Genomic DNA, 27886 nt, shown 5'->3' on the forward strand with positions numbered 1-27886 from the left:
GAGCCCTCAAGTCAAATGTGTCATTAAGTTTGACATTTTTCCCCCTTACCGCTGATTCCAGGCTGATTACGTTGTACTGCTCGCGTTGTGTGCGTCTGTTCCCTAGCGACAATAACAATCGCCTGATATCGTCTGTCCGTATTCCTCAAAGTTGTTTAGAATTAAATGTTTAGTGATGCTGTGACACAACGCTTATGTGTGCCTTTTTTCATTCACCTCTTACGTCCTGGCTGCAGCACCAAAATTAAGCACCGAAATTCATACTCTGATTTAATACCGGTACATACTGGTTACCAAGGTACCGGTGCTATAATGGCACAGGGTTTCAGTTCCCAACCCTATTCTAAAGTGTTACTGAATGTTCCTTTCATTATTTATTCAACTTGTTATAGCAATTAATTCGATGAACGTCATTGCGTCTCTACGCTATCTGCATTTTCTCCGGAGTTTCATGTAATTTCAGGTGTTTCATTTTTAATTTCTTGACTTTAACTGCAGTTTGGCACTTTCACTTTCATTCGGAAACATTAAATGCATGCTCTCCGTGACAAAGCATTTTCATGATTTATTTAACAAATTCTCGCTCAGCTGTCATGCTTCTCTATTTTAATTTATAACGATGAGCAATAAGACATTATAAGCGAAAAGCTGCATTTTAATTTTGAATGGTGACACCCACATACATCGTCACCTTATATAAATCAGAGGTAGGACTTTTGGCCCGTTTCCACTAACTGGTACTGAATGGTACCATACGGATCGGTACGTGTCACCTTTATCAGGCTTGTGTTTCCACTACCAGCTCTCGTCATTAGTTAACATGCTTTCACTTTCGCATTTACCATGATATGCACATTTACCGGTAGGAATGACATCTTGCCCTACTCATAATTCTCTCTTCATGTAACCGTATACAGTATATGCGTTACATATTCATAATAAACTGTGATATATAGCCTGGTTTGGATTGTATTGCTTTCTTGCTTTCTTCAACCGAGCCGAGACCACCTCATTCAGGCAATCTCGGACTTCTGGATTTTGGATTGTTTTGACGAGATCCGAGCATGATTGCTGGATTCTAGGGATGGGAAGATTAATCGATATGTATCGATACGCGGTCATGCGCGTGCATGATGCGAGTGCATCGGTTGAGCAGCAGAGGATGAATGAAATTTTGGAAGCAAATCGAGATGCATCGGTTTTTGCGAGATGCATCGGTTTTTCCAAGATACAACTTATATTTTTAATATAGAATGTATTTTTTATATATTAACAAGTGTTGTCGACCTGTTTTTGGCGCATAATTTAATCGACCTACATAAAGTAAGCCTTAGCAACGGATTTGCGGATGTGTACACTTACACTACAACTCAGTGTATCAGGTGTGCGGATGAAGCTAGTGGTGCGCCCTCAAAAAGCGCGAGAAGTAAAACAAACATTTTAGTCCCCACTGAGTTTTAAATCTAAAGTATGGCAACATTATGGATTTAAGGATGGACGACTTGACAGGACAGATGCAATTTGCATAATGTGCCGCGCATCTATAAAATACGCGGGCAGTACGAGTAATCTGAAATCTCACTAGAAGCGGCGTCACGGTGTTGTTGTGAAAGCATCTTCCAGTGTTTCTGCATCCCCATTCCTGCACTGCTTCAACTGTAGCTACCAGCTCCAAAAGTGGTGAGAAAAGCATTGCAAGTTTTTTTTCCATGCGCAAAAGTTTTGTGCGCTCTATGCCAATAACGGATGTTATTGCATTGTTCATCTGCAGGGCGGGAGCAAGCTGAACTGCTGCTCTAGGCAGAGGACGATCACGTCGCCCTCAACCCCAATGTGAAAACGAAAGTGACCGGTTATGAAAATGAAGTGACGTGTCGCGGACCTCTATTCTGCCGCCCTATGCGCGGATATAACTGAGGACGCGCAGGTGTCGCGGACCTCTATTCTGCCGCCCTATGCGCGGATATAACTGAGGACGCGTGGGTGTCGCGGACCTCTATTCTTCCGCCCTATGCGCGAATATAACTGAGGATGCGCAGGTGTCGCGGACCTCTATTCTGCCGCCCTATGCGCGGATATAACTGAGGACGCGTGGGTGTCGCGGACCTCTATTCTTCCACCCTATGCGCGGATATAACTGAGGACGCGCGGGTGTCGCGGACCTCTATTCTTCCGCCCTATGTGCGGATATAACTGAGGACGCGCGGGTGTCGCGGACCTCTATTCTGCCACCCTATGCGCGGATATAACTGGGTGTTGCGGACGCCGCCCTCTCTATACTGCCGCCCTAGGTGGCCGCCTAGGTCGCCTCTATGGACGCGCCAGCCCTGTCCATATGCAAAGATATTCAGCCTAGTGTCACGGAGAACGAAGGTTTTAAACACCTCCTCCTGTTAATTTTTATTTAATTATAATAATAATAATAATATTAATAATAATAATGATAAAAATAATGGGTGTCACGGTGGGTAGTTTGACCACCTCACAGCAAGAAGATTGCTGGTTTGTTATATTTTTATTAGCCTGTTGTTTACAGTGACAGTGATGTTTCAAAGCAGCATAACACTGCTAGTTCACAACCTTAAGTTTTGAATATTCAGTGGCAAAATATATCTTTGTAAAACTTGTTTTCATAGTTGAAAAGTTAAATCACAATTCTTGTTGTGCAATGCTAAACCTTTATGTTGAAAGAGTGCAAATATATATATTTTAATACATATTGCACTTATACATTCTGTTTATCTTGAAAATACTTAAATAATATGTGCTATATGTTCTAAAATGGCCCTCTACTGTAAACTGACACTCTGGCTCTGAGAGAAAAGCCAGTTTGTAAAAAAAAATCTTGGTTTTGCTTGGTTAATAAATAATCAAACTCATTCAATGGCACAGCATCCTCTTTCACATAATCTCATAAACTTGATTTAATTAGTTAGTGCTGAATTATCGCATTGTATCGTGATATGGATGTGAATCGTATCGTGTTGCATCGCAATATGTCACAAATGTATCGCTAATATATCGGATCGTATTCTTTGTATCGAGATGCGTATCGGATCGGCATTATAGCTTAGATGCCCAACCCTACTGGATTCACATATGCCAAACGAACCATGCTAACTGGGGAAACCCGCCAGGTTCCAAAACAAAAGTCTATGTGTGAAAGCACCCTAAATCTAAAATTATGTCAAAACGTGTTTGTGTGTGTTGAATAAACTCATTAAAGGATGATAATGTTTTCAATGATTGTAAACAGCTGATACATATATTATATCCATGGTTACCCGCTGTTTGTAACTTTAGTGTAAATCAAACAACAAAGGGAAAAGAAAGAATCATTTAAAGGGCAAGCTTTTTTTTTACCCCTTTTTAAGATTTAAGAGAAGTCTTTGGTATCTCAAGATTGTGTCTGCAAAGTTTCAGCTCAAAATACATCAGATTATATATTATATCTTTCTGAATATGTGAATTTTGACGTCTGAGGACACTGTAGCTGTTTTTGTTGCCTTTGCCTATTATGCAAATGAACTGGTTCACTCCACCCACAATTGCCATACATCTCAAAACCATCAATCTCCATCTATGGCTCTGCGTGTCTCTGTCTCCTGCTGCATCTCACATTAGATAAACAGCACAAGACAGACATGAAAGAAGCAGATCTCCTGTTAATAAGAAATACCGCAGTACATATTTTTCCAGTGGTTATTTCATGTATTTGTTGTGGCTTTAATTTAAGCTTTTCTGCAATGTCACACAAAATGGCGTTACAAATTATGCAGTATATGCACACACACACACATTTAACTTTCCACAGTTTTTTGTATTGCAAATGTGACAGGATACATGTTAATATACACTGCTGTATGGATATCCGTTATGTTAATGTACAAAAATAAACCTGATTTGATGTCCACATGTGTGATTGAAGAGTCTTTTTTTATAATTGTATTGACACTATGCAGCTGTGGTGATTAATTACAGCGATTTTATTGTCTTTACTTTGTAACAAACATAGAGGTTAAAAACCTTTAAACTTATGAAAGTCATTTTTGAGGTGCAGCTGATCACGCAGAGTTAAAACAGATCTTTGCAAGTCCTGATTTAGATCAGGAAATATAAAAAAAAGAGACTTGTTGTGTTTAAATCAATCCAATATGACTGTGCACACAATTTACTCACACTTAGTTCTGTCTAAATAGCTTCCTAAAGTTGATTTTTGCATCATCCTTTAAAGAATATATTTTTTGTACTTCTTACCTAAATACTATTGCCAGAAAAAAAGGGATTTATTTCACTAGAGTCTATTTTTATTGTATCCATCACTAGTGGCTGTTTTTAAGAGTATGCAAAAAAAGGTGATTGACAAAACACTTTGGCATGATTGTATTGAAATTAATACCTGTCATCTTACCTGCCACTAAGTTGTACTTGAGATTTACAGTATACAACCGCAAATCAGTTTACAGCATGGTTTCGCAATTAAAGTGTCTGAAACTGTTAATTACTGTAAAAAAATAAAACTTAAGTAGACAGTTTGACACTAAACCTTTTTATTTGTCCTAAATGTTTTATGTTTAATTTTTTCAATATTATCTTAAGGGCAGCACGGTGGGGCAGTAGGTAGCGCTCTTGCCTTACAGCAAGAAGGTCGCTGGTTCGAGCCTTGGCTGGGTCAGTTGGCATTTCTGTGTGTGGTTTGCATTTTCTCCCTGCGTGGAGGAAAATGTGTGAACGTTACATTAGGCCAGTGGTTCTCAATTCCCACCATTCACGTTTTATAAGCCTCTTATACCTGACACAAAGATCAGTTCATGGATCTCTCTGTTACTGAGTTGATGATCCGAATCAGGTGTGTTAAGTAGAAGGATATACAAAATTTGCAGAGCAGAGGGCCCAAAGACCAGAATTGACGACCACTGCATTAAACATTTAAATTAAAAATAAATTAATAAATTGTGTGTGTTTGTGTTTGTGTTTGTGTGTTTGTGTTTGTGTGTGTGTGTGTGTGTGTGTGTGTGTGTGTGTGTGTGTGTGTGTGTGTGTGTGTGTGTGTGTGTGTGTGTGTGTGTGTGTGTGTGTGTGTGTGTGTGTGTGTGTCTGTGTGTCTGTGTGTGTGTGTGTCTGTGTCTGTGTGTGTGTGTGTGTGTCTGTGTGTGTGGATGTTTCCCAGTGATGGATTGTGGCTGGAAGGGCATCCGCTGCATAAAACAAATGCTGGATAAGTTGACATTTCATTCTGCTCTGAAACCCTAGATTTATAAAGGGACTAAGCCGACAAGAAAATGAATGAATGAACTGCATATTGTTGAAAAAATGAATATTAGTAACTATTAGCTGACTTAGAAAAACTTGAAAATATTACAAATTCTGGTGTAAAATGCACAACAATGTCTGAATTCACATTCAAATGCAATTTATATTTCAATAATGATTTTACAATGTTGATCAAAGATGTCAAAGCAGCTTAACATAAATGCCAATGTAGTAGATTAAAACTGCTTTGCTCCAGTTCAAGTTCAGTTTAGTTCAGTTCAATGTAATGTAAATGTCACTGCTGAAAACCCAAACCCTGAAGAGCAAATCCAGAGATGCACAATTACACCAGTAAAAGCCAAGCAAGCCAGTAGCGAAGAACAAAGTGTAGGAATAAGAAGCCTTGAGAGAAACCAGGCTTAGTTGGGCACAATGAGTTTTTCTGCGGCCGAACTTCTTGTGTAGAGCTATAGTCTAGGTGCCGGAGGCTGGAGAACGCTGGATGTCTGTCATAGAGAAACTGCAGGTGTGAGTAGGTTACCACCAGCTGTTCAGGCTAGACTACGGGATCAATGCGGAGACTCGTCTGTCACTGGGGTCTTTCAGGAATTAGTCTCCCGCTCTCCACTCCTCCATGACCATCACAGCATCTGGTTAGGAAACAGCTCGATCCGTGATTATGGAGGAGAGGGAAAAAACCGACTAAGGGGCCGATTACACGAACGTGCTTTTACATTCCAAAAATGCAAGGCGCACCACACTGCCTCAACGAAAACCCCGCCTGTGCTTTCATTTGTTTGAAGAATGAAAAAGATGCAAGTGACGTAACGCACATTTTCCGCTCAGAGTTGACTTTTTATCAGCTGCGAGGGGACAGCATGCAAGGGCAAAAATGCAAGGTGCGGCAGGCAGTTAAGACGTGAGATAGGCAGGGTGCATAAGCAGTGCACAAAATGCTCACTGCCGATAGTAAATCATTCAAAAAAAGGCACCTCTCAACACAAAGCGCGTTTGGTGTGATCGGCCCCTAATACAGCCCATATGCCGGCAGGTTCCCAGTATTCTATATTGAAACCATAGAAAATAACAAAAAAAAAATTAACAGATAAGAATACAATCTACAACCTTCACAAAACATTTTTTAATCTGTTTAGCTTGATTGCTCACTAGTCTTTTTAAGCATATGTCTGTGTCAATCAAGATGTCCCTCCGAAATGGTGTTTCTTTCTTCAGACAAAACCTGTAAGCACTGCTGTGCTGGTTCATGTTTAAAAAAAAAAAAAGAATTATAAAGGTAAAAAAAACATGTAACCAGCAACCATTGACCTCCATAGTAGAAAGTAGTAATGGTGTCTAACAGAAGAAATAAACTCAAACAGGTTTGTGACAATTGAAAAGTGAGTAAATGATGACAGAATTTAGAATTTTATGTGAACTATGCATTTTAAATTTGGTCATGCTCTACTTGTCGAGCTCTTTTTGAGTTTTTCTAATTATTTTCTTATATTTAATTTAAATGTTATCCCATGTTTGTGCTCTGTTCTCTAAGGCTGTTGTTTTTCTACCATTTAAGTTTATTTCTTTAACATTAACATTTTACATTTTAAAACTGAAATAAAAAAGTCTGTAATATTTCTGCAGAAAGACTCATCTGAGTTTATATTTAATACTTTAAGTTCCTTTTGATATTTAACAATTCATGAGTTCATATATGAACTCATATTAATTATATCTGAGCATACAAAATACTTCCTTTTGAAGCGTTTAATGCTGATTATTTTTGGCATTTGCAGTTTAATTGAATTTGAGTTATTTATGTTTAGGCACGAGGAAGAAAGACGTAGACGCGAGGAAGATATGATTCGTCATAGAGAGCAGCTAGACATAAGACGCCAGCCAGATGGATTCAAGTCCAGTTTCATGGAAAGTGTGAGTACAAAAAAAGGTTTCATTCTGATATATAAAAGATTTATTTTAGCAAATGTTGTGGCCTCAAGACAAGCAGTACATTCATAAAAGCATATAGAACGATGACCACTTTTCTTGCTCTTTGTTAGTAGGGACAGGCTATAGCACTAGTGTCAATCTCAGCTCCTGAGATCAGGGCTGCAGCTCTGCACAGTTTAGTTCCAACCCTAATTAAACACATCTGATCAAACTAATTGAGTGTGTAAGAGCAGGCTAGAGTTGACACCCTTTGGCTATAGGATTAGCTATGCAAAAAAGTCTAGAAAAAATATCAGGAGACTTAGGAGTATCTTCAAGCAGCTTCATTTATTTACAAAGTGTAACTAGAGATCGGCACATTGTAGTTTAGAAACTTTTCATGATGCAGAAATGCTAATTGGATTAAAAAAAGCAAGTGAGGGTTTCCGGTATGGCGTCGACACGTGTAGCAGCATAGAAAGAGCGCTTCCATACACACTGGTATTAATCCTCCTTTTTACATCATATATGATAACCTAAACCACAGGTGTCAAACTGCACAGCCCTGCACAGTTTAGTTCCAACCCTAATTAAACACACCTGATCAAACTAATTAACTCCTTCAGGCTTGTTTGAAACCTACAGGTAAGTGTGTTGGAGCAGGGTTGGAACTAAACTGTGCAGGGCTTCGGCCCTCCAGGAATTGAGTTTGACACCTCTGACCTAAACCATATTTAAATAACATGGAGGCGGACAAAAATAAAAAGGCTAGAACAAAACAACCAATGAAACCTGAATAAAACGAGAAATCAACAAGAAAAATCTGAGACGGACAGGATAGTTGATAGCCTGTCAGCTAGCATTGCAGCAATACACACGGACATCAAAGCTTCCCTTGTGGATATTAAATCCGATTTAACAACCTTCCAAGATTCTCTCACAAAAGATGTGAAAATGGAACTAAGTAACTTTAAACAAGCAGTCAAAAACTGGATGGCCTTATCACGGATCTGAACGCAACGGCACAAAAGGTCAATGAAGCGAAGCAGCGAGTTAGAGAATTGGTGGAGAACTAGGGTTGGGTATACCGGTGCTAAATCGATACTTTTAAAACAGTACCGGTGCCAAAACAGTGCCTGAACTGATACTTTTTAGCCACAATTATTTGACAAAAAAAAAAAAAAAAAAAAAATATATATATATATATATATATATATATACATATATATATATATATATATATATATATATATATATATATATATATATATATATATATATACATATATATACATATATATATATATATATATATTTACATTATTATACATATTATACATATTTACATATATTTACATTTACATTTATATATATATATATATATATATATACATATATATATATATACATATATATATATATATTAATCATTGTAATTGAACAATATAAATATATATTTTTAATAAGTTTATAATAATCATCAATTCATATTTTATATATTCAGATTTCATTAATATATTTCTTTTGATCATTTGTTTGTTATCATGTACGCAAGATTTTCATTATGCTATTAACATTACGTTATCAGGGAACACCTTTTTTCTTGGTTTAGGGCTTGTGACTACTTTTACATGGACATCATCTAATGATATTTCTTAATCTGAATGAGACAATAATATGATTCAGGTGTTTACATGAGTTGCTTTTTGAATGTTACATTCATGATTCTCAGTTACATGTTATAGCACATAGATCTATTATCGTCATTGCGTCACCAGCCTATAAATATTTCCTCTGCAGTGTGTCTATAATCATTTAAGATAATCAAAATTCAATGTTTACGTGGTAGACTCTGTTCAGAGTATTGTCTTAATCATGTTAAAATCTGAGTCTTGGTGTCCATGTAAACATACTCACTGAAAGTGCCAGATGATGTCACAAGCTGTCAAAGACAGTCCATTCCTCACCTTTCATTCCATGAGCCCTCACATTTCAAAAGTTACACGCAACTTTTGTAAAGCATCTGCTGCATGTTGGTGTGTCAGAATTCTTGCTTGTAAAATATAGCCATACTTTAGAATGCTAAGTTTAAGCAATTAGATGAATGTGTTGATGAAGGGAGTCGCTCACCGCATGCGCCGTACTGTGCCCTTTCATGGTGCTACATGTGCGTTGCCGAGCAGCTTCTGGTGTGCGACCTGCTTTACATTATTGTCGCAGCACCAGTAGCACCGGAATTAGGGACTGAAATTCATATACTGATTCAGTCTGGAGCATACCAGTTCTACCATACCGGTGCCATAATGGCATCAGGTTTCGGTACCTAACCCTAAAGCCTGATTTATACTTCTGCGTCAGGTGACCGGCGTAACCCACGGCGCAGGCAACGCGCGTGGCTGTGCATTTATACTTCTGCGCGCTGTCTCTGTCGGTCTGCATTAACACTTCCTAAACGCTAGTTGGCAGTGAGGTGTAAATGTTCCTCTGTGTCGAGTTTCTTCGCTACTTTTTTGCTTTTCCTGAACACTTCCGGGATGTAAAAGTGGCTCAAACTCGCTCATTTTGAGGCAGGAACCGGTGGACGAGCAACAACTTTAACTATGAGGTAAACACAAAACAAAACTTTCCATCCGGAGCTCCTTCACGGGACTCCACACTTGTAAACAATCGCTCGCGCGGCGTTGCGCAATTCGCACGGCTATCGGTCCCGCCCAGACTCGTCAGCGCTACCGAGCCGACCAATCACAGAGCTTATGCTACGCGTCGTTGCGACGTGTAGTTAAATTTTTTGAGAGGTGCACGTCAGTGACGGCGATGGCCACGGCGAAGGGCTATGAGTCAGCGCCGTAGCATACGCCGGTGTTTGACGCAGAAGTATAAATCAGCCTTAAGGAGGAAAACGTTGCTGAGGTGAAAGCAATGCTCAATCAAATCATCCAAATTCAAGAAGATTTAGAAAAGAGACTGTTAGATCTAGAAACACGTTTGCCTAGAAATATTATTCAGATTTTTTAAATCCCTGAAGGGAGTGAATGGAATAGTATCCAAGACTTGGTCATGGATTCCGCTACATTCATTCTTCCATTGAGGGGCCTAACGTCAAAATTGATCCCACCACGGCTACATTACAGCTTTTCTTTCCAACATTCAGTTTTTTTTGTTTTTTTTTAATAGCGGGTGATAATTGCACCAAAACGCATTAAACGGTAAGTGAATTATAAAAGTGCAAACTTTTCTATAACTGTAGTAGTGCTTTGTGTTATTTGTTTAACCCTTTAAGGTAGCGTTCTGACTGACTGACAGGTGCGTGATGTGTGAGGCCAGCAAACACAACATATAGCCGTTTCACTTTACTTCAGGACGCATTAATGCCACTCCGTAGGTCTATTGGAGACTTTCATAAATATTCCTAGCAAATCTAATAAATGTTGGAGACATTAACGCACATAAACGCACTAAATCACAATTCAGCAGCATTTATTTGAGAGCGCACAAAAAGATCTGCGCTTGAGCAGCGTATATTTGAGGGGGTGTGCAAAAAGTTTTGTGCTCGAGCAGAGGAAATTGGCTCGCAGGCAAAGAGATTCGCATGCTCGTAGGCTACTACATAAATGCGATCTCGACTTTTAATACTGTGCTCAAAACATGTGTCATTGAAATATTGCCACAGGTAGCTGATAATCGTGTAAAAAAAGGCCTGCTGCCACAGCTGAATAAAATCCTAAAGGAAACACTGTTGGTGAAAACGATCATCAAAACAGAGCTGTCACTCGACGAATTGGACCTTAAAATCTAACGGTGTCAAAGGGCACTCGGACCAAAGCCACCCACTGATGCAAACCCTAGATGAGTGGTGGTATTCTTCCTAAAATACAAAACAAAGGACCCAGTCCTCCGCTGTGCATAGAGGAAGAAAGTAATACACTGCAACGAAAAAAGGATTTTCTTTGACCAAGACTACCCACCTTAGATCCAACAAGAAAGATGGACGTTTGCTCAGATATATAAAATTCTGAAAGAAAAGGGGATTAAGTTGCAAACACCACCGCCGGCGAAACTTAAAATCTTTCTGGAAAACAGGCCGGTCATGTACAATTGAATAACGGAGGCATCAAGACAGAAAAAGTACTGATAAATGAAATGAAAGAAAAAGACTGATAAACAGCGAAGAAGAAACTGTTATAGTAATCTCTAAAAAAGTGAAACAAGGACCTTGGCAAAAAGTTGGAGTGACATTGAAGAAAAGGAAAAACATCAAGCAAAGATCCGGGAAAAACTGAAATTTAAAGGGACAACACTAGCTCCATTTGAAAGAAGGGTAAAACTTGACAGATCCTAACAAAGAACTCTAACAAAGAAGAGAGACTGGTAAAACTTCTTGACTTAATTCAACGATGATGGACATCTAAATCGTTTAAAGAAAGAATGGTAATTAATCGAACTGACCAATGACACAAGATGAACGATTAAAGCACACCAAGACTCAAGTCATTGAGTAACATACTAGTAGGAGGACATAAAAGGATTCTAATTTATACACTTAAATCCCTTGCTATAATTAGTAGAAATACAAGAATATAATATTGCCAGCTATGGACGCTGAATATATTCATTAACATTTTTGTGCAATAGGCATAGCAAGGAGGGGCCCTTTAGAGAAGGAAGGCTTTCCCTCTCATTAAGAAGTTATTTAAGACTTCAAGGTTTGGAGACCTTTTTCGTTATGTTTTTTTTATGTGGTTCAAGATATTCATGTTTGTGTTTTTCATGTTCCGGTCACCGTGATCTTCGCAATAACATCAGATTATAGTATATGCAAAAACAGGAACATAGAGTAATTACTTTGAAAATTAATGGGTTACTAAATCCGATAAAAATAAGTAAACTTGTGGCTAAAATGAAAAGAGAAAAGCAACAAATAATCTGGCAAGAGATGCATCTTTCTGATACAGAACATAAGAAATTTAAAAAAAAAATGGGATTTAAGGTTTTGTTTTCCTCATATATTAATGGTCGTAAATGGGGAGTAATGACATTAATCTTAAATAATAATAAAAATTCCTTACATTTTAAATAGATCTTTTCTGAGCATTCAAAGCGCTTTACACATAGGGGGCAATCTCCTCATCTACCACCAGTGCGCAGCATCCACCTGGATGATGCAGCGTCAGCCATTTTGCGCCAGACCGCACACTACACACCAGCTCATTGGTAGAGAGGAGACAGAATGATAAAGCCAATTATGATATGGGAAGGGTTAGGAGTCCATGTTGTACAGAGGCCAGTGGGCAGAATTGGCCAATATGCCAGGGTTAAACCCCTACTCTTTTTGAAGGGCATCCTGGGATTTTTAACAACCACTGAGAGTCAGAACCTCGGTTTATCATTATACTGGGGCATAAGGACCCACACATACCGCAGGTTGGGCGCCACCTGATGGCCTCACTAACACCACTTCTGGCAGCAACCTAGCTTTCCTATGTGGTCTCCCATCCAGGTACTGACCGGGCGCAGCCCTGCTTAGCTTCAGTGCAGAGTTGCAGAGAGCTAGCTACCGGTTATGTACTTCCAATTAATTTCTGAAATTACTGATAAATAAGGACGATAACCTAATTAAAAGACCTATTGACCAATAGTGATGGGTCGTTCATGAACGATTCGTTCATTTTGAACGAATCTTCAATATGACTCAGGAACTACGAGTCCTCTCAGGGAGTTCATCCGCCGTGCACACATGTACAGTATCATGCACAGTATCATTAATTTCAAGTCTTCATCACATTGGCAGAAGCCAATCATATGCGTTTAGAGCCGGAAAAAGAATTGATCCGCTCACCTCTCAAGTCCTCGATCGGGTCTGAGTCACTACTCGTTCATCACGGGCCAATCATACGCATTTAGAGCCGGAAAAAGAATTGATCCGCTCAGTTCTCGAGTCCTCTATCGGGTCTGAGTCACTCGTTCATCATGGGCCAGTCATACGCGTTTAGAGCCGGAAAAAGAATTGAACCGCTCACCTCTCAAGTCCTCTATTGGGTCTGAGTCACTCGTTCATCATGGGCCAATCATACGCGTTTAGAGCCGGAAAAAGAATTGATCCGCTCACCTCTCGAGTCCTCTATCGGGTCTGAGTCACTTGTTCCTCACGGGCCAATCATACGCGTTTAGAGCCGGAAAAAGAATTGAACCGCTCATCTCTCGACTTCTCGAGTTTGAGTCATTCTGTCACATAAACAACGAACGATCATGGCTCCGATCGGCTCAGACTGTGCATTGATTAAGATTATATGTGACTGTCAGTGTAACGTGAATGAACCCCTGACATTTAAAGACATGAAGAGGTGAGCTGAGCAAAGAGACAACATGCCTTCATAGACAAAAGAGCAGGTAAACATTGAATTATTATTTTCTCCTTCTTATAGTATTCTAGTTATGACATATTTGTCATGCAGTCAACCTTTTGGGTTAGTTGTAGATGTGTTTGAAAGCAATTCGTAACATTTTAATAATATTTTGGCAAATTGAACCTAAATGATCGAAATGACTCAAAAAGATTCATTCATCTTGATAAACGAGACTCAAAGATCCGAGTCAGTAAAATGATCCGAACTTTCCATCACTATTGACCAAAACGAAGTTAACTTAGTTGATATATATATATATGTATATATATATATATATATATATATATATATATATATATATATATATATATATATATATATATATATATATATATATAGACCACCTGAAAAAGACAAAGCACTTCTCTGAAAAAATATTTATGATTACTATTATTATCAGCTTCAACGCTTCCCTTTCACTTTGAATGGGTGATGTCTGGCATTGCATGTAAGGAGAGACATATACCCTTTTAAAAAATAATATACTTCTCTTTTGCCCACATGTTTCATTCTAGAATTGATTATTTTTGTGTTTGGGTCAGATTAACATAAAATAAAAGACTGTTTAAATAAAAGACAAGGGACATCTCAGACCATGCAGGAGTAAATTTAACAGTGTACCTGGACAATAAACCCAAAAATATGGTAGTAAAAAAAGATCCAGATATTTTTCAAAACATTAAAACTCAATAAAATATTCAATGAGCAAGTATAATTAAACATTACATTTTTAAAACAAAATCTTTATGAAAGTGGTCCAAAAGCAAAAAAGCTCCTGGCATGGAGGATAAGGAAACAACAGGCAGAGAGGCATATATTTAAAATGAAAGATCCCAAAACTAGAAAGATATGTCATAAATTGGAGGAAAAATACTATAAGGAGTTACATACCTCAAAAGATAATATTGAACTTGTAAACATGCAAGCATTTTTACACACGTTAGATTTACTATCAATTGGATCAATACAAAATAAAACCCTAGCTCAAAATATAACTAAAGAAGTAATAATTAACGCTATATCAAAACTTAAAACATCTAAAGTACCAGGCATAGATGTCTTCTCTACAGAATGGTATAAAATATTTAAAGAACAATTGATGTTAATGCTTTTTGAATACTTCAATCATACCTCACATGAGGGCGACCCCAGGAGAAAAGCTATCATATCTGTGATTCCAAAAGAAGGAAAAGATCCACTAGAGTATTATTCATATAGACCTATTTCAGTCCTAAATATTGACTATAGACTCTATGCATCTATATTAGCCTATTAGCTAAACGATTAGAGGACATGCTTCCAGACCTAATAGATACTGATCAAACAGGTTTTGTAATACAAAGACAAACATGAAAATATATGGCGAGCGCTTCATGTAATAAATTATATATCTCATAACAAGATTAACACTCTCCTAATTAGATATGCAGAAAAAGCATTCGATTCTGTGATTTGGGATCTTTTATGTTTAGTTCTGCAGCGATTTGGATTTGAGAATGAAACTAAATTTTTTTAAAAATCTTTATATTTAACTCCTACAGCTAGAAATTATATTAACTGAGATATTTCGGAACATATTATATTAGAAAGAGAATGTTGACAAGGGTGCCCATTAAGTCCTTCCTTATTTGCGTTATTTATTAAACCATTGGTACAACTAATAAGAGATGATATAGAAATAAGGGAAGTGAAAATTAAAGAAATAGATCATAAAATTTGTTTATACGCTGATGATGTCTTACTGTTTCTTACATACCCAGAATTTAGTTTACCCAAGGTGATGTATTCTCTTGAAAAATTTGGATTAAATTCAGGATATTACTGATATTTCAGGATTAAATATAACACACTACTAACAACTAGCACAAAGGAAATTACAAAAAATGGCTAAAGGAAGATGCTCCATCTGTAAGCAAATGGTATGATATTGTTAAAGAGGTGCATGACACCTGTTGATCTTTGACACGTAACCCTTAGCATAATATTATATAGCAACATTTTATGAACGATAAATACGAATTGATTGTATTCGATGACCTTTGACACTTGTATGTCTTTTTTGTTTCCATGTTCCTTTAAAAATGTCTCTTTGTTTGTTTGTTTTTCTTGCTGTTTTTTATGAACTTTTTTGAAAAAGGAAAAAAATTAAATATTAAAAAAAGCAAGTGACAACACTGTAAAAAATTATTTTTATTATTTTTTTACAGTTTAAAACTGTTATTTTACAGATTTTTCTTAGATTATGATCAAACACGTTCAATGAAACTTTTGCTATGAAATGGTTATTGTATAGATTTACTTTTTGATGCTTTTTTAAATCAAACATGTTCAATAAAGTAGCGTTCTTAAGGGTTTGCAATAAACACTGTTATTTTCTGGATTTCTCACACTAACATACTTAGTTTAGTTAATTTACAGAATATTCAGATTATTACAGTAAAACACCAATGAAGTGGCAGCATTAAAAGTGCAGTAGAATATAAACATACTGCATAGAATATAAACAAGCTCAAAACATATTGATAAATCTACATTTTTTTTTCTTTTTCATGCCACTAATGATCCTAAACATTTGAATTTATTGACATGTAAATTTATGTTATAAGCAAGTTCTTCTCAAACTGTTTTCAGAGAGCCTAATATTAGCATTTCTCTGCTAGAGTTGACAGTTTGGTTAACTGTCACGATAAGGTCATGATTTCTGTTCAGGTCTATTTGTTTAGTACTTTTCACAATATAATTATTGTTCCAGAGCAGCTTTACAAAAGATGCACATTATTGTCACAGAAAGGACGGGATGCAGGTAAGTGATATAAACACAGTTTATTTACAAGACGGCAGATACAAATAGCAGGTTGGTAATTTTAAAGCAGATAGTCCAGATGTGAATTGTATAGAACTGCATAGAAGACGTGGTCCCAACAAAAACTGTCCTCATCTACTCCAACAAAAAACCATGGATCAATGGCGGAGTTCGAACACCCCTATCAGTGCGAGCACCCGCCTATAAATCCAGAAAAGCTGAAGAACAAAAACAAGCAAATTACAACCTCAGAAAAACCATCAAAGCAGCAAAACGTCAATACAGAGACAAGGTAGAGGGTAAATTTAACACCAATAATGGAAGGAGCATCTGGCAGGGACATAATTACATCACGGACTTTAAAAGTAACAAACCCGCCACTGTAAACATTGCTGCATCTCTCACGGAGGAGCTCAACTCATTCTACGCCTGCTTTAAAGCCCAGAACAGCACGCTCCTGTGGTCGAAACCGCCAGCACACTGTCTGTTTCTGTAGCAGACGTAACGAGATCTTTCCCATCGTGTGAACATCCGGAAAGCTACGGGCCCAGATGGCATCCCTGGACGTGTACTTAAAGCATGCGCACATCATCTAGCGGGAGTTTTCACGGACATCTTTAACCTCTCGGTCTGTAGCTCCCACATGCTTTAAGACAGCTACTATTGTGCCCATACCGAAATCAGCTAAAACCACATGCTTTAATTATGGCCTCCAGTTGCTTTGACACCCATCTTCAGCAAGTGCTTTGAGAAAAGCACATCTGCTCTGTACTGCCCGCTCACACTGAGCCTCTGCAATTTGCATACAAGAATAACCGCTCCACTGATTATGCAATTACTTTCACCTTGCACACTGCTCTGTCTCGCCTGGAAAACAAAAACAAAAATGTGAGAATGCTGTTTGTAGACTACAGCTCAGCATTCAATACCATAGTGCCTACCAAGCTGGTGGTGAAGCTCCAGGATCTGGGTCTACTCTATGTGCAACTGGATCCTAGTCTTCCTGTCAGGCAGACGCCAGGTGGTCAGAATGAACCACATTACATCATCCACACTGATCCTCAACTCTAGTGCTCCACAGGGCTGTGTTCTCAGCCCACTCCTGTACTCCCTGTACACACATGACTGTACAGCCAAACACAGCTCCAACGTCATTATTAAATTTCCTGATGACACAACGGTGGTGGGCCTAATCACAGATAATGATGAGATGGCCTAAAGAGAGGACACTCTGACACAGTGGTGTGAGGAAAACCACCTCTCACTCCACATCAGCAAAACCAAGGAGCTGGTGGTGGATTTCAGGAGAGAGAGGAGAGAACACACCCCCATCACCATCAACGGGACACCAGTGGAGAGAGTCAGCACTTTTAAGTTTCTTGGAGTCCACATTGCTGAGGATTTGACATGGACTACTCGCACAGACACAGTGCTGAGGAAGGCACAACAACGCTTCTTCTTCCTCAGGCGTCTCAGGAGGTTTGGAATGAGCCCCCACATACTCCGCTCGTTCTACACCTGCACTTTGGAGAGCATCCTGTCTGGCTGTATCACCACCTGGTATGGAAAATATCACCAGCAGCAATCGCAAAGCCCTACACAGGATTGGTAGGAGGTGAGCTTCCCTCCCTCCAGGACCTTTACACCAGGCAGTGCATAAGAAAAGCCAAGAGAATTATCAGCGACTCCAGCCACCCAAGCCATAGACTTTTCTCTCTGCTACCCTTAGGCAGACGATTCCGCAGCATTCGGTCACGCACTAGCCGGCTGAAGGAAAGCTTCTTCCCTCAGACTATCAGGCTGATGAACATTTAACACACCCCATACAGACTCTTCTATACCCCTCACTGCACACCATCAATATGCATGCACTGCACCTTAACCAATCGATACTTGAAACAATACTGCCTACAACTATGTGGACACCTATTCATTGTACATAATGCTGTCAGTTTTTTTGGGGATTATGCTGTTGTATTTTGCACTGTCTGTATTTTGCACTCTCATTTTATTTGCACTGCCTGTATTTTGCACTGTATTTCTGTATTTGGTACTGTCTGGAGCTGGATTCTAAGCTTTTCACTCATCATAGCACACGTGCTGTTGATGATGTGACAATAAAAGTGATTTGATTTGATTTGGGTACATGACACAGTACACAGTGAACAGGAAGATGACCAGACAAGGAACCAGAAGACATCACAACTAGGTGAGACACAAAGACACTGGCTGGACGCATATCGTTTATGGGCAGCCGAATGTTTTGGCAAACTGTAAACTCCAGGGTTCGAGAACAAAGAAGAGCTGCTGAAGTTTTGTGTCTTATTATGGCCCATTGAAGATGATTGTCCCACACCCCCTTACTCTCCCGGAACAAATAGTCAACTACAGGGACGTCAGATGGTTTTTGAACCAGGAAAATAGTGGCGGCTGGTAACAGAGTATGCTTTGGTAGGGTGTGAGTCCAGTGGCGGGTTGGCAAAGAGAGTTCTGAGCATACCATAGTTCTGGTGGCTGTGGCAGAAGGTTCGGAGGAATTGCCACATTTACTGCATCTTTCTTTCTTTCACTCCGTCTGTTTATTTAAGGATGTTATCCTGAGGTTACATCTAGGCACAATAGATAAACCAATGACCTCTATTTGAAATTATATTTTTAGGTAATCCAAAGTATCGACATACATGATTGAACATTGCAGCACCCCTGCACGAACCTTCTCATGCCGTGTGGCATTCCTGGCTTTCAGTAGTGATCTTTGAGCAGAAACAGGGTTTCATTAGCCACTGGGAGACTGATTATAGATACGCTGATGGCTTGTGTGAAGGCGTTCAACAGACTTTGGAAGACTGTTGAAGTGGCTTAGTTCCAGGTAAGGGATTTTGATTTTCCTCTGAGGAGACTGGTAAGATTACTGGGAATGGTTCTATAGTGTTCTAAAAACAGTTGATAAAAATTCCCAAACCCTAGAAATCTCTGGAGCTTTTCTACTGTGGTAGGTTGGGGCCAGGGGATTTTTTCCTTGTCCATCTTTACTTTGTTCATCGATCACAGAGCCGGGTGAAGTCCTCCACAACATGGTGGTAATTTTAAGCGAGTAGATTAAGAAGAAAATTCAAATACCTTCAATATAGACATTGACAGTTTGTACGGGAACTGCTACAGCATCTTAAGTCCTGGAAGACAGAGGGGGCATTAGCTAATTCATAGGGCAATTACAAGAAGCCTGCAATAATCATAGAGCTCTTTTATACATGTTTTAAAAAGTCCTTTGTCATTTGTGTGGAGACACAGATTGGAGGATACATGGGGTGCAAACTTTGTCACATTTTGTCAAAAAATAAAAACGCGGGTACAGAAACAGTGTTTTCCCTGGTGTCGGGGACCTTTTGTGAGGATTTCGGGGGTGTAAATGGATTTAACTATTGGTCTTTCATCTATTCATCTATTCTTTACTGACTGACCAATTACAAACAGGGGTGAGACATCTGGTGGAACTAATGAACATGAACACACAGCGGGGAAACAGAACAAAGATGTCACATGACAAACACAAGCACATGGAAAACAGCACATGACACAATACAGATGCATCACACAGTGACATTAACCCCTTCCACTTTTGAAGGCTTGACTACATGGAGGATGCGGGCAGGGAGGAGACGCAGGAAGGAGAAGCAAGGAAGGGAGCTGGAGCCATAAGACCCAGGACACAGCCAGGAGGATGGCCTAGACTGGAGTCAAGGGATGGAGGAATTATAGAGGAAGAGTAGTCACTGACTCCAGGGATGCTGACGTGAGTCCGGAAGTCAGCGGTGAAGTGACAGAGAACCAAGGTGTAGCTGAAGGGAGAAAGGAGCTCAACACAGCCAGCAGGACAGAGAGAAAAAGAATAGCAGCCAGAGGAGTGGAGGCCAGAGGCGTAGACAGGGCGATGACTGCATCTAGGGGTCCAGGATTAGGTCACTCTCAGGTGTAAGGAGGTAGGCAGGACTCTCGCTCAGTCCCTCGATGTCTGTTTGGACTCCCACTTTAGGAAATGTTGCCAGCTCACACACCTGGTCAGATGATCTGTTGAGCTTCTCCTCGGTGGTGGTTCTTCACTCTGTTGCTTATAGTTGCGATGGCTTGTACACCGCAGGTGGCTCTCTGTCTGTGATGGGCTCTGGTAAGCGGTCTCTGCTGACAGGTGATGTTGAGTTGGTCTTTGAGTCTAGAGTGGCACTGTCAAGGTTTTCCCTTCGCATGGACGATCAACGTTGATCCATTTCTTACTAGTGTCCACTCCACATAGGTGGCGAAATTGCCTTGAGGACCATCTTCGGATGACAGTGCTCTTCAGGCGGTGTGCAAGCTGGTGTTGTAAAACTTGCAGAGCACATCATCTGTATAGCTGGTGTTGTTAGCCATAGACAGGTACAGTCTTATATGGTCCCCCAGACTATTTAACCAATTAACCTGATTACTAGCCCTTAATTGCTTTTGTCCCAACTTTTTTGCAATTTGTGGCAGGTCTGAATGACAGAAAAGGATGTATATTTACAAATAAAGTGAAGTTGACCAGACAAAACAAAATATTTTGTGTTCATGTTGTCTGCAATGAAATGCATGTTAAAGTAAATTTGTAAGTAAACTTTCATTTTTTTATTTACATTTTCCATTTATTTGCACTGTCCCAACTTTTCCTGATTTGGGGTTGTATAACAAACTATTAATTAACTGCTGACTCCTGTTTTACCAATAATATTACTTATTTGGATATTGTTTAAAAAATATATGTTTTTTTTTATAAGTCAGATTGTTTCATTAATTTATTTGACTTTTTATTAGAAATTACATTTCATAAAATTAAAAAGTCTGATATTGAAGGATTTTTTTGTACAATGACAAAAAAAAAAAAGTAATTTTTGGTCTCGGGTTCACAGATTAGTTTATTTAGAATTTTCATGATTAAATCAACTCTTTTAATTTAAGTGCGTTTCTACATCTGTCATGGTTTAGCTCTCTTCACAAATGCACAGGATCGGAGGAGTTATCAAAAATGCATATTTATTCATAACACACAAGAGACACTGAAACAAACACACGCAGAAAGCATTAAGGGTGAGGATAGTTCAATACCAGACAAAGGAACTAAGCAAACTCAGGGGTACAAATACATGGATATGATTAACTCTGATAACACAAAGGGAAGGAACACATGTGAAACTCAAGAAACTGACTAGTGGTGGGAAAACAGAACAAAGAAGCACATGATCACAACAGAAACACATGGAATAATAAACTGGGATGTCACATAACACAACAAACACAGGAACAGAAAATGACTACATCAGACATTTTAAACTGTAAATCAGAAAAAAAACTTCTAGGACAACGGTCTGAGTAACAATATTTAATCTTTGAGAAACAGATGCACAATTAAATTACTTGATTAAAAGTTTTTAGCTTTATGTATATTCAATTATATTTAGTTACGTTACTTAAGAAAACAGTTTAAGATTTTTTTATGTTTTACACTATTATTAACTCTATTCAAGAGAATGATGTTGTCAATATTATTGAAATATCCAGTGATAGAGGGTTGATAATGTTCATGAGATCTTTTGGAGGTGGTTGTGCTTTGAATGTGAGCACACAGAAATCAATCCATGATTGCTGAATTGAATGGCCTTCTTGTCTTGTGGTTAAATGTTTGGGAATGTTTACAAATGATAAACTGACAGTGGGAGTTTAGACTAGCTATGGTTGTGTATTTTGAAAGAAAGAAGAGAGAAGAGACAGTAGTGTTTTGCTATTTGTATAATAAACTTGAATTTTTTTTTTACGTGCACACACATGGAGACCATTATATGTGGATAATTTTTTTTTTTAATCAAATTAATCAAGTAATGTAGTGATTGATTAATCAAATTAAAATATTAATCAAGATTAATTCAATTAAAAAGCTCTTTAGAAACTTTGGTACTTGAATATTGACAGACTGGTTATAAATGCATTTTATTTGTTTTGGTTTGTTTTGGTTATTGGCAATAATATACATATTCCATAAATCACATTTATATTTAAGATTTCCCTATATACACTTTATTTAATCTTTTTTATTTTCGGTACTTTTATATGATCGAAAGAATGTGAATTTACGCTGTAACAGCAATTGCTTTTTATGAACTCTGCATTATTACATTGGTTGAAAGCGAATCTAAATTTTTCTTTACAGAGTTGTTTTCCCAAATTCTGTGTTGATCAATACAAAAACATCTCCTTCACTTTCAGAGAGAACAGGATATGAGAATGAATGAAATGGGAACACGTGGAGCCATTAATATAGGAGGTATGACTGTAATAAAAATGGTTTTAATAATGTTATTTATTTATTTATTTATTTTTATTATTTCATTTGTTTGGGCCAGTACATCACTTGCATATGCATTTAAGTGGAGTCGATGCTGTTTTACACATTTTCTTTAATATTTTCATCATCATTACAATTAAATACACAGATTGTGATGTATTTCTGAAGGATTCTGAAAACAATTCTCGAAAATGCGTCCTCTTGTTCTTTGGACTATTATGTGGACAATTATAATTTACCCGAATAAGTTTACAATATTACTTAACTTTTTATATATATATATATATATATATATATATATATATATATATATCTGTTTGCTTATTGAAAATAAAATTAGAATTAAATTAATGATGGAAATAATTTCTTCCATGCTGTGGTGAATAACAAGGACTGTCATAATCATTCAATGTAAATGAATTTTACACTCCAGATAGTTGCTGATTCATTCCTCTCTTAATGAACGTTAAACATTACCCAAAAGAAATTGTGCAAAGAGGAATACAGAGAATTGATATTGTCAACTATCTATATATAATAAACACAATGCTATTTTTATTTTTTTTTTGCTTTTGAAAAACACTTGTATTAAACAGTTATAATCTGTAGTTCAGTTCATATATTCTTGCATTGTATCTTTTTATTTTCTTTCGTATTCATTTAGTTGTTGTTTTTTTGTTTTTTTACTTCAGCCTCACATGTTCTTCACTTCACTGCATTGTGTTTGGTGTGAAAGGGCATCTACATTACACTACATTATGTGCTGTTTTAAAAGAAATTTTGCTTGCTGCATGTTCACTATAGATTTCTATGATTGTTGAATGAATTTGTTCTGTTTTGTATATAATTGTTTTAGTCATCACTGTCCTCTGTTGTCCACTGTCCTCTCTGTTTCGGTGGGTTACAGGAACACAAATTTTTATCATGACATGGGTATGACCTAGGAATTAAAATGTTTAGGTGGTTTATGTTTGCATGTCTTGTGCCAAACACTTAAAAATCATAATTAGCCAGGTTTCATGTGAGGGCTGGGTTTAGGAGTAGTGTTGTATTTACAGTTTAAAATACATTATGCCAAAAGAGAGTCCTCATAAGCCACCAAAATGTGTGTCTTTGTTGTTTTGTTTGTTTCACACATCATTGGCTCATGTATGTAGTAAATTCGATATAGTTTCAACACATTTCTCAGTTACTGTGTGAATGCCATCTATGTTGTCTTTTGTAGATTCATTTAACCCTGTGACAGCAATTAGTGGTAACCAAGGCCCCACACAAATGATGGGCATGGGAGGCAGAGTTGGAGCCATGGGGCCGGATGGATCATCGAAAATGATTCCAGATAATGGAGTGATGGTAATGTATTCAAATAATTACACAGTTTGATATACACACACACACACATATATATATACATACATACATACATACATGCATAAATACATATATACATATACAATTGAAGTCAGAATTATTAGCCGCACTGTTTTTTTTCCCCCTATTTCTGTTTAACGGAGAGACTTTATCAACACATTTCTAAACATAATAGTTTTAATAACTCATTTCTAATAACTGATTAATTTTGTCTTTGCCATGATGATAGTAAATAATATTTTACTAGATATTTTTCAAGGTGTTTCTATACAGCTTAAAGTGACATTTAAGGCTTAACTAGGTTAATTAGGTGAAGTTAATTACTAGGTTAGGCTAGGAAGGTTAAGGTAATTAGGCAAGTTAATGTAAAAGGATGGTTTGTTCTGTAGACTATCGAAAAAAATTACCTTAAAAGGGGCAAATAATTTTGACCTTAAAATGGTTCTTAAAAAATTAAAAACTGCTTTTATTCTATCCGAAATAAACAATTAAGACTTTCTCCTGAAAACTTGCTGTCATACATCATTTGGGAAATATTTAGAAAAGAAAAAAAATTAATTTTATTATTCTAATAATTCTGACTTCAACTGTGTGTGTGTGTGTGTGTGTGTATATACACACACACACACACACACATAATTTCTTGGTATATCACGTAAAAAAGCAAATTTTTAGAAAGTTTGCATTTTGGAGAGAGTTCACATGGATATATTGTGCTCATGTACTTATTCCAAAAAAATGACCTAATGCCTAATATATGACAATAGGACATGCAATGCTAACGAAACATTTCTAGAAAGGAAAAAAAAGCAAAAGCAGCAGATTACAAAATTAAAGCAAGAGTTTCATTTTCCAAGCTGTATTCTTTAATAGATTTTTCAGTGTGCATTTTATATTGCAGTTGTTTTGTTTTTAATTAAGGTATATTCCTCTGGGATTTTGATTAGATTTTTTGATGTTATTGTTCTTGTGTAGATAATACAGGATTTGCTTTTCTTTATATACATGTGCTAATTATGTTTTTTTTCTTCTTTTTCTTCTTCTGGGTGTTCCTGATCTTCACTTCTTGTCTTACTTATGTGTTGAACCTTCTGGGGAAAAAACAAAACATATTTGTTAATATTTTGGACTTATTGTTTTACAACAACTGAACTACTTCATGGTCGATTTAAAATTACAACATATTCCAAATGCTTGCCACAATATACCAATTTATGTTTACACTTGATTACAGCCTAATGAGCGATTTTCTGAAGGAGGACCCCTTCAAATGGGTTCTCCTGTTGGTGGGCAGACTGGTGTTGACTCCCCTCAGCCACAGCAACACTCACCCATGCTGGTTGGGGCAGGTTCTGTTCCTGGTGTGCTTGGCCAAAGTGGCTTTGGGAGAGGAAGTCCAGTTGGGGGCAGCTTTGATGGGCCTAACAACAAACGACGTAGATATTAAAAAAATAAATAAATCTATAGTAATTGTGCTCAGATTGGATTATTCTGACTCATGATTACTTATATATAATCATATATTACCTTTCAGTCATTTTGACAAGTACATTTATGTATAATATAGACATAAATTGAATGAGCCAGACCTTGTGTTAATGTGAAGCACTGTTACAAATGATTAAAAGCCATTGAATTAGCTTGTACTTTGCAAAATATTGTAGCTAATTGTAGATTGCTTACTATTACTGTATTCATGTCTTTTATTTAAATATCTGAAACTAAGCAATGTTTTCCTGTGAATGAGTGTTTTTTTGGAAATTGCATGTTTTCATTTTTATTCTATTATTATCATTTTCATCTGTATGTTCAGAGTTGGATTTTTTAATCAGTCCTTTGAATAAAAGTGTGAATATTAGTGACACATAATTACTTGCAGTAGTAATTAAGTTTGATTTAAATAAGAATTCCCTCCTGTTACTTTTGAGTAATGTCATTCTTGTTGCAGATGACTGGTAAAAGGCAAGTACAAAGTGTTTAATGTGCTTATTATATATAAGCATTATATATAAGCATTATATATATATATATATATATATATATATATATATATATATATATATATATATATATATATATATATATATAGAGGCATATCAGGTCTATAGCCAGCCTGGTGAAAGGGGTGGTTCTTTTTCTCCAAAGTTGGGACCTTTTTGCAGTTAATCTCTTTATTTCATATTTAATTATGAAGTTTAAATACTACATTTTAGTGAAATTTCAAACAGATTTTTGCTGGATTAGCTTTTAAGCTGATATCATTATATACATGCTTTTGATGCACCAAATGTACTATTATGTCATAGTAAATGGTAAAGAGTATAAATACTATTTTGTCAGATTGCTATTTCACTGTATTATTTGCTTCTATATTACCCCCAAAGATACCCCTAAAATCAGAAGCTTGGGTTTGACTTTTTTGTACTGATCAGCTCTGCCCAGGGGCGGACTGGCCATCTGGCAATTCTGGCAAATGCCAGAAGGGCCGGACCAATTTTTAAATGTGGGCCGGTCAGTTTTTCAAATTATTTTTTTTATTGTTTTTACGTGCAGGCAGCTTTTATCTCTTGCTAGATGTGATATTATGATGATGATAAATAAAAAACATAAATAATAAAAATAAATAAATAAATAAAAAAGAATAATAATAATAATAAATGTTAAGCATTTGGCCCAATCGGCGACGGCCGCCTAATTTCAAGATGGGATGACCCAATCCGAGGTTACCCGGACATAATCAAAATCTGGCAAGAATGTCATATTATTTCACCATCTGTACACCAAAATAAATGGTGTATGTGCGTGTCCGTGGGTGGGGCTGTGTCGGTGTGGTAATGTGGGCTGATGTGACTAAAGTGCCAGGGCTGAATTTTTGTCCCAGTCTGCCCCTGGCTCTGCCACTAGTATCAGTGATTTAAGGGGCAATTCACATATTGTGTGTGGAAAGCGTGATATGTGTCACTTTTTTCACCAATTAAAATTCACCTTGTGCAATGATTTATAATTTTTTCCATAAATAAAACTTATATGTGCAAAAAATTTATATTTATTGTCCCCTAAGGGGAACAATTTTTTGTGGACTCATAAGTAAACTGTTTAAAAAAATTAATTGAACACTTAAACAACAAAATGTAGCTCCAAGCATTTATACTCCCTTAATGTTATTTTTAGCAGTATATTTCAGCATCGCCTGATACTATAAAGAAATTAAAAAACACAAAAAACACATACATAGATATTGGTGACACTGGATTAAAGGAGTTTTTGAGCCTATTCCACTTGCATCATGGAATTCTGTATCTTCTGCCAGAGGGTAGGATATTATAACATGGGTACAGTACATGAGATGGATTGCTCAGCATTCTTATCTTGTCAAAGTGCATTGCTGGTATAGAGTCTGAGTGCTGGTATAGGTTTTTAGTCCTATAAGTTTCATAGCAATTTAAAACAAATTTATTTCAAATTTACAGAAGGATTACTCTACCATGTGAATAAACCATAAACCTGATATCCAGAGATGGGAAGTAACAAAATACTTATGTAGACTTTTCTGGTATCAGTACGTTACTCCACTATTTTTTTTATTTTTTCTGAGAACTTTTTACTTTTAATTATAACATTTTTACCCAAATATCTGTACTTTGTAAATATTACATTTTTTAACCAGGCTGGTTACTTTCGTTTTAGTCAGTTTAGTTTTGTGATCTATATTATTTCTTGTCATTGCGCAGTTTGAACTTTTTTTTGATTAAGTTTTTTTTTTTTTCACTGTGCGCA

At 37.1% G+C, this 27886-nt stretch overlaps 1 protein-coding gene across 4 annotated transcripts in view; it reads left to right on the forward strand.

Annotated features, from left to right (window-relative positions):
- Window positions 1–25978, forward strand: part of pspc1 (paraspeckle component 1) — a 57898-nt gene extending 31920 nt beyond the window's left edge. The window contains 4 exon segments of one of the 4 annotated variants that reach the window (NM_001045258.1): window positions 7077–7182; window positions 22660–22717; window positions 23964–24091; window positions 25344–25978. In NM_001045258.1, coding sequence (NP_001038723.1) covers window positions 7077–7182; window positions 22660–22717; window positions 23964–24091; window positions 25344–25556 — 505 coding nt within the window. In that variant the 3' untranslated portion in view covers window positions 25557–25978. 4 annotated transcript variants of the gene reach the window in all.
- Window positions 25979–27886: the final 1908 nt, after the last annotated feature.

This window comes from Danio rerio, chromosome 1 (genome assembly GCF_049306965.1).
Source record: "Danio rerio strain Tuebingen ecotype United States chromosome 1, GRCz12tu, whole genome shotgun sequence".
Lineage (NCBI taxonomy): Eukaryota > Metazoa > Chordata > Actinopteri > Cypriniformes > Danionidae > Danio > Danio rerio.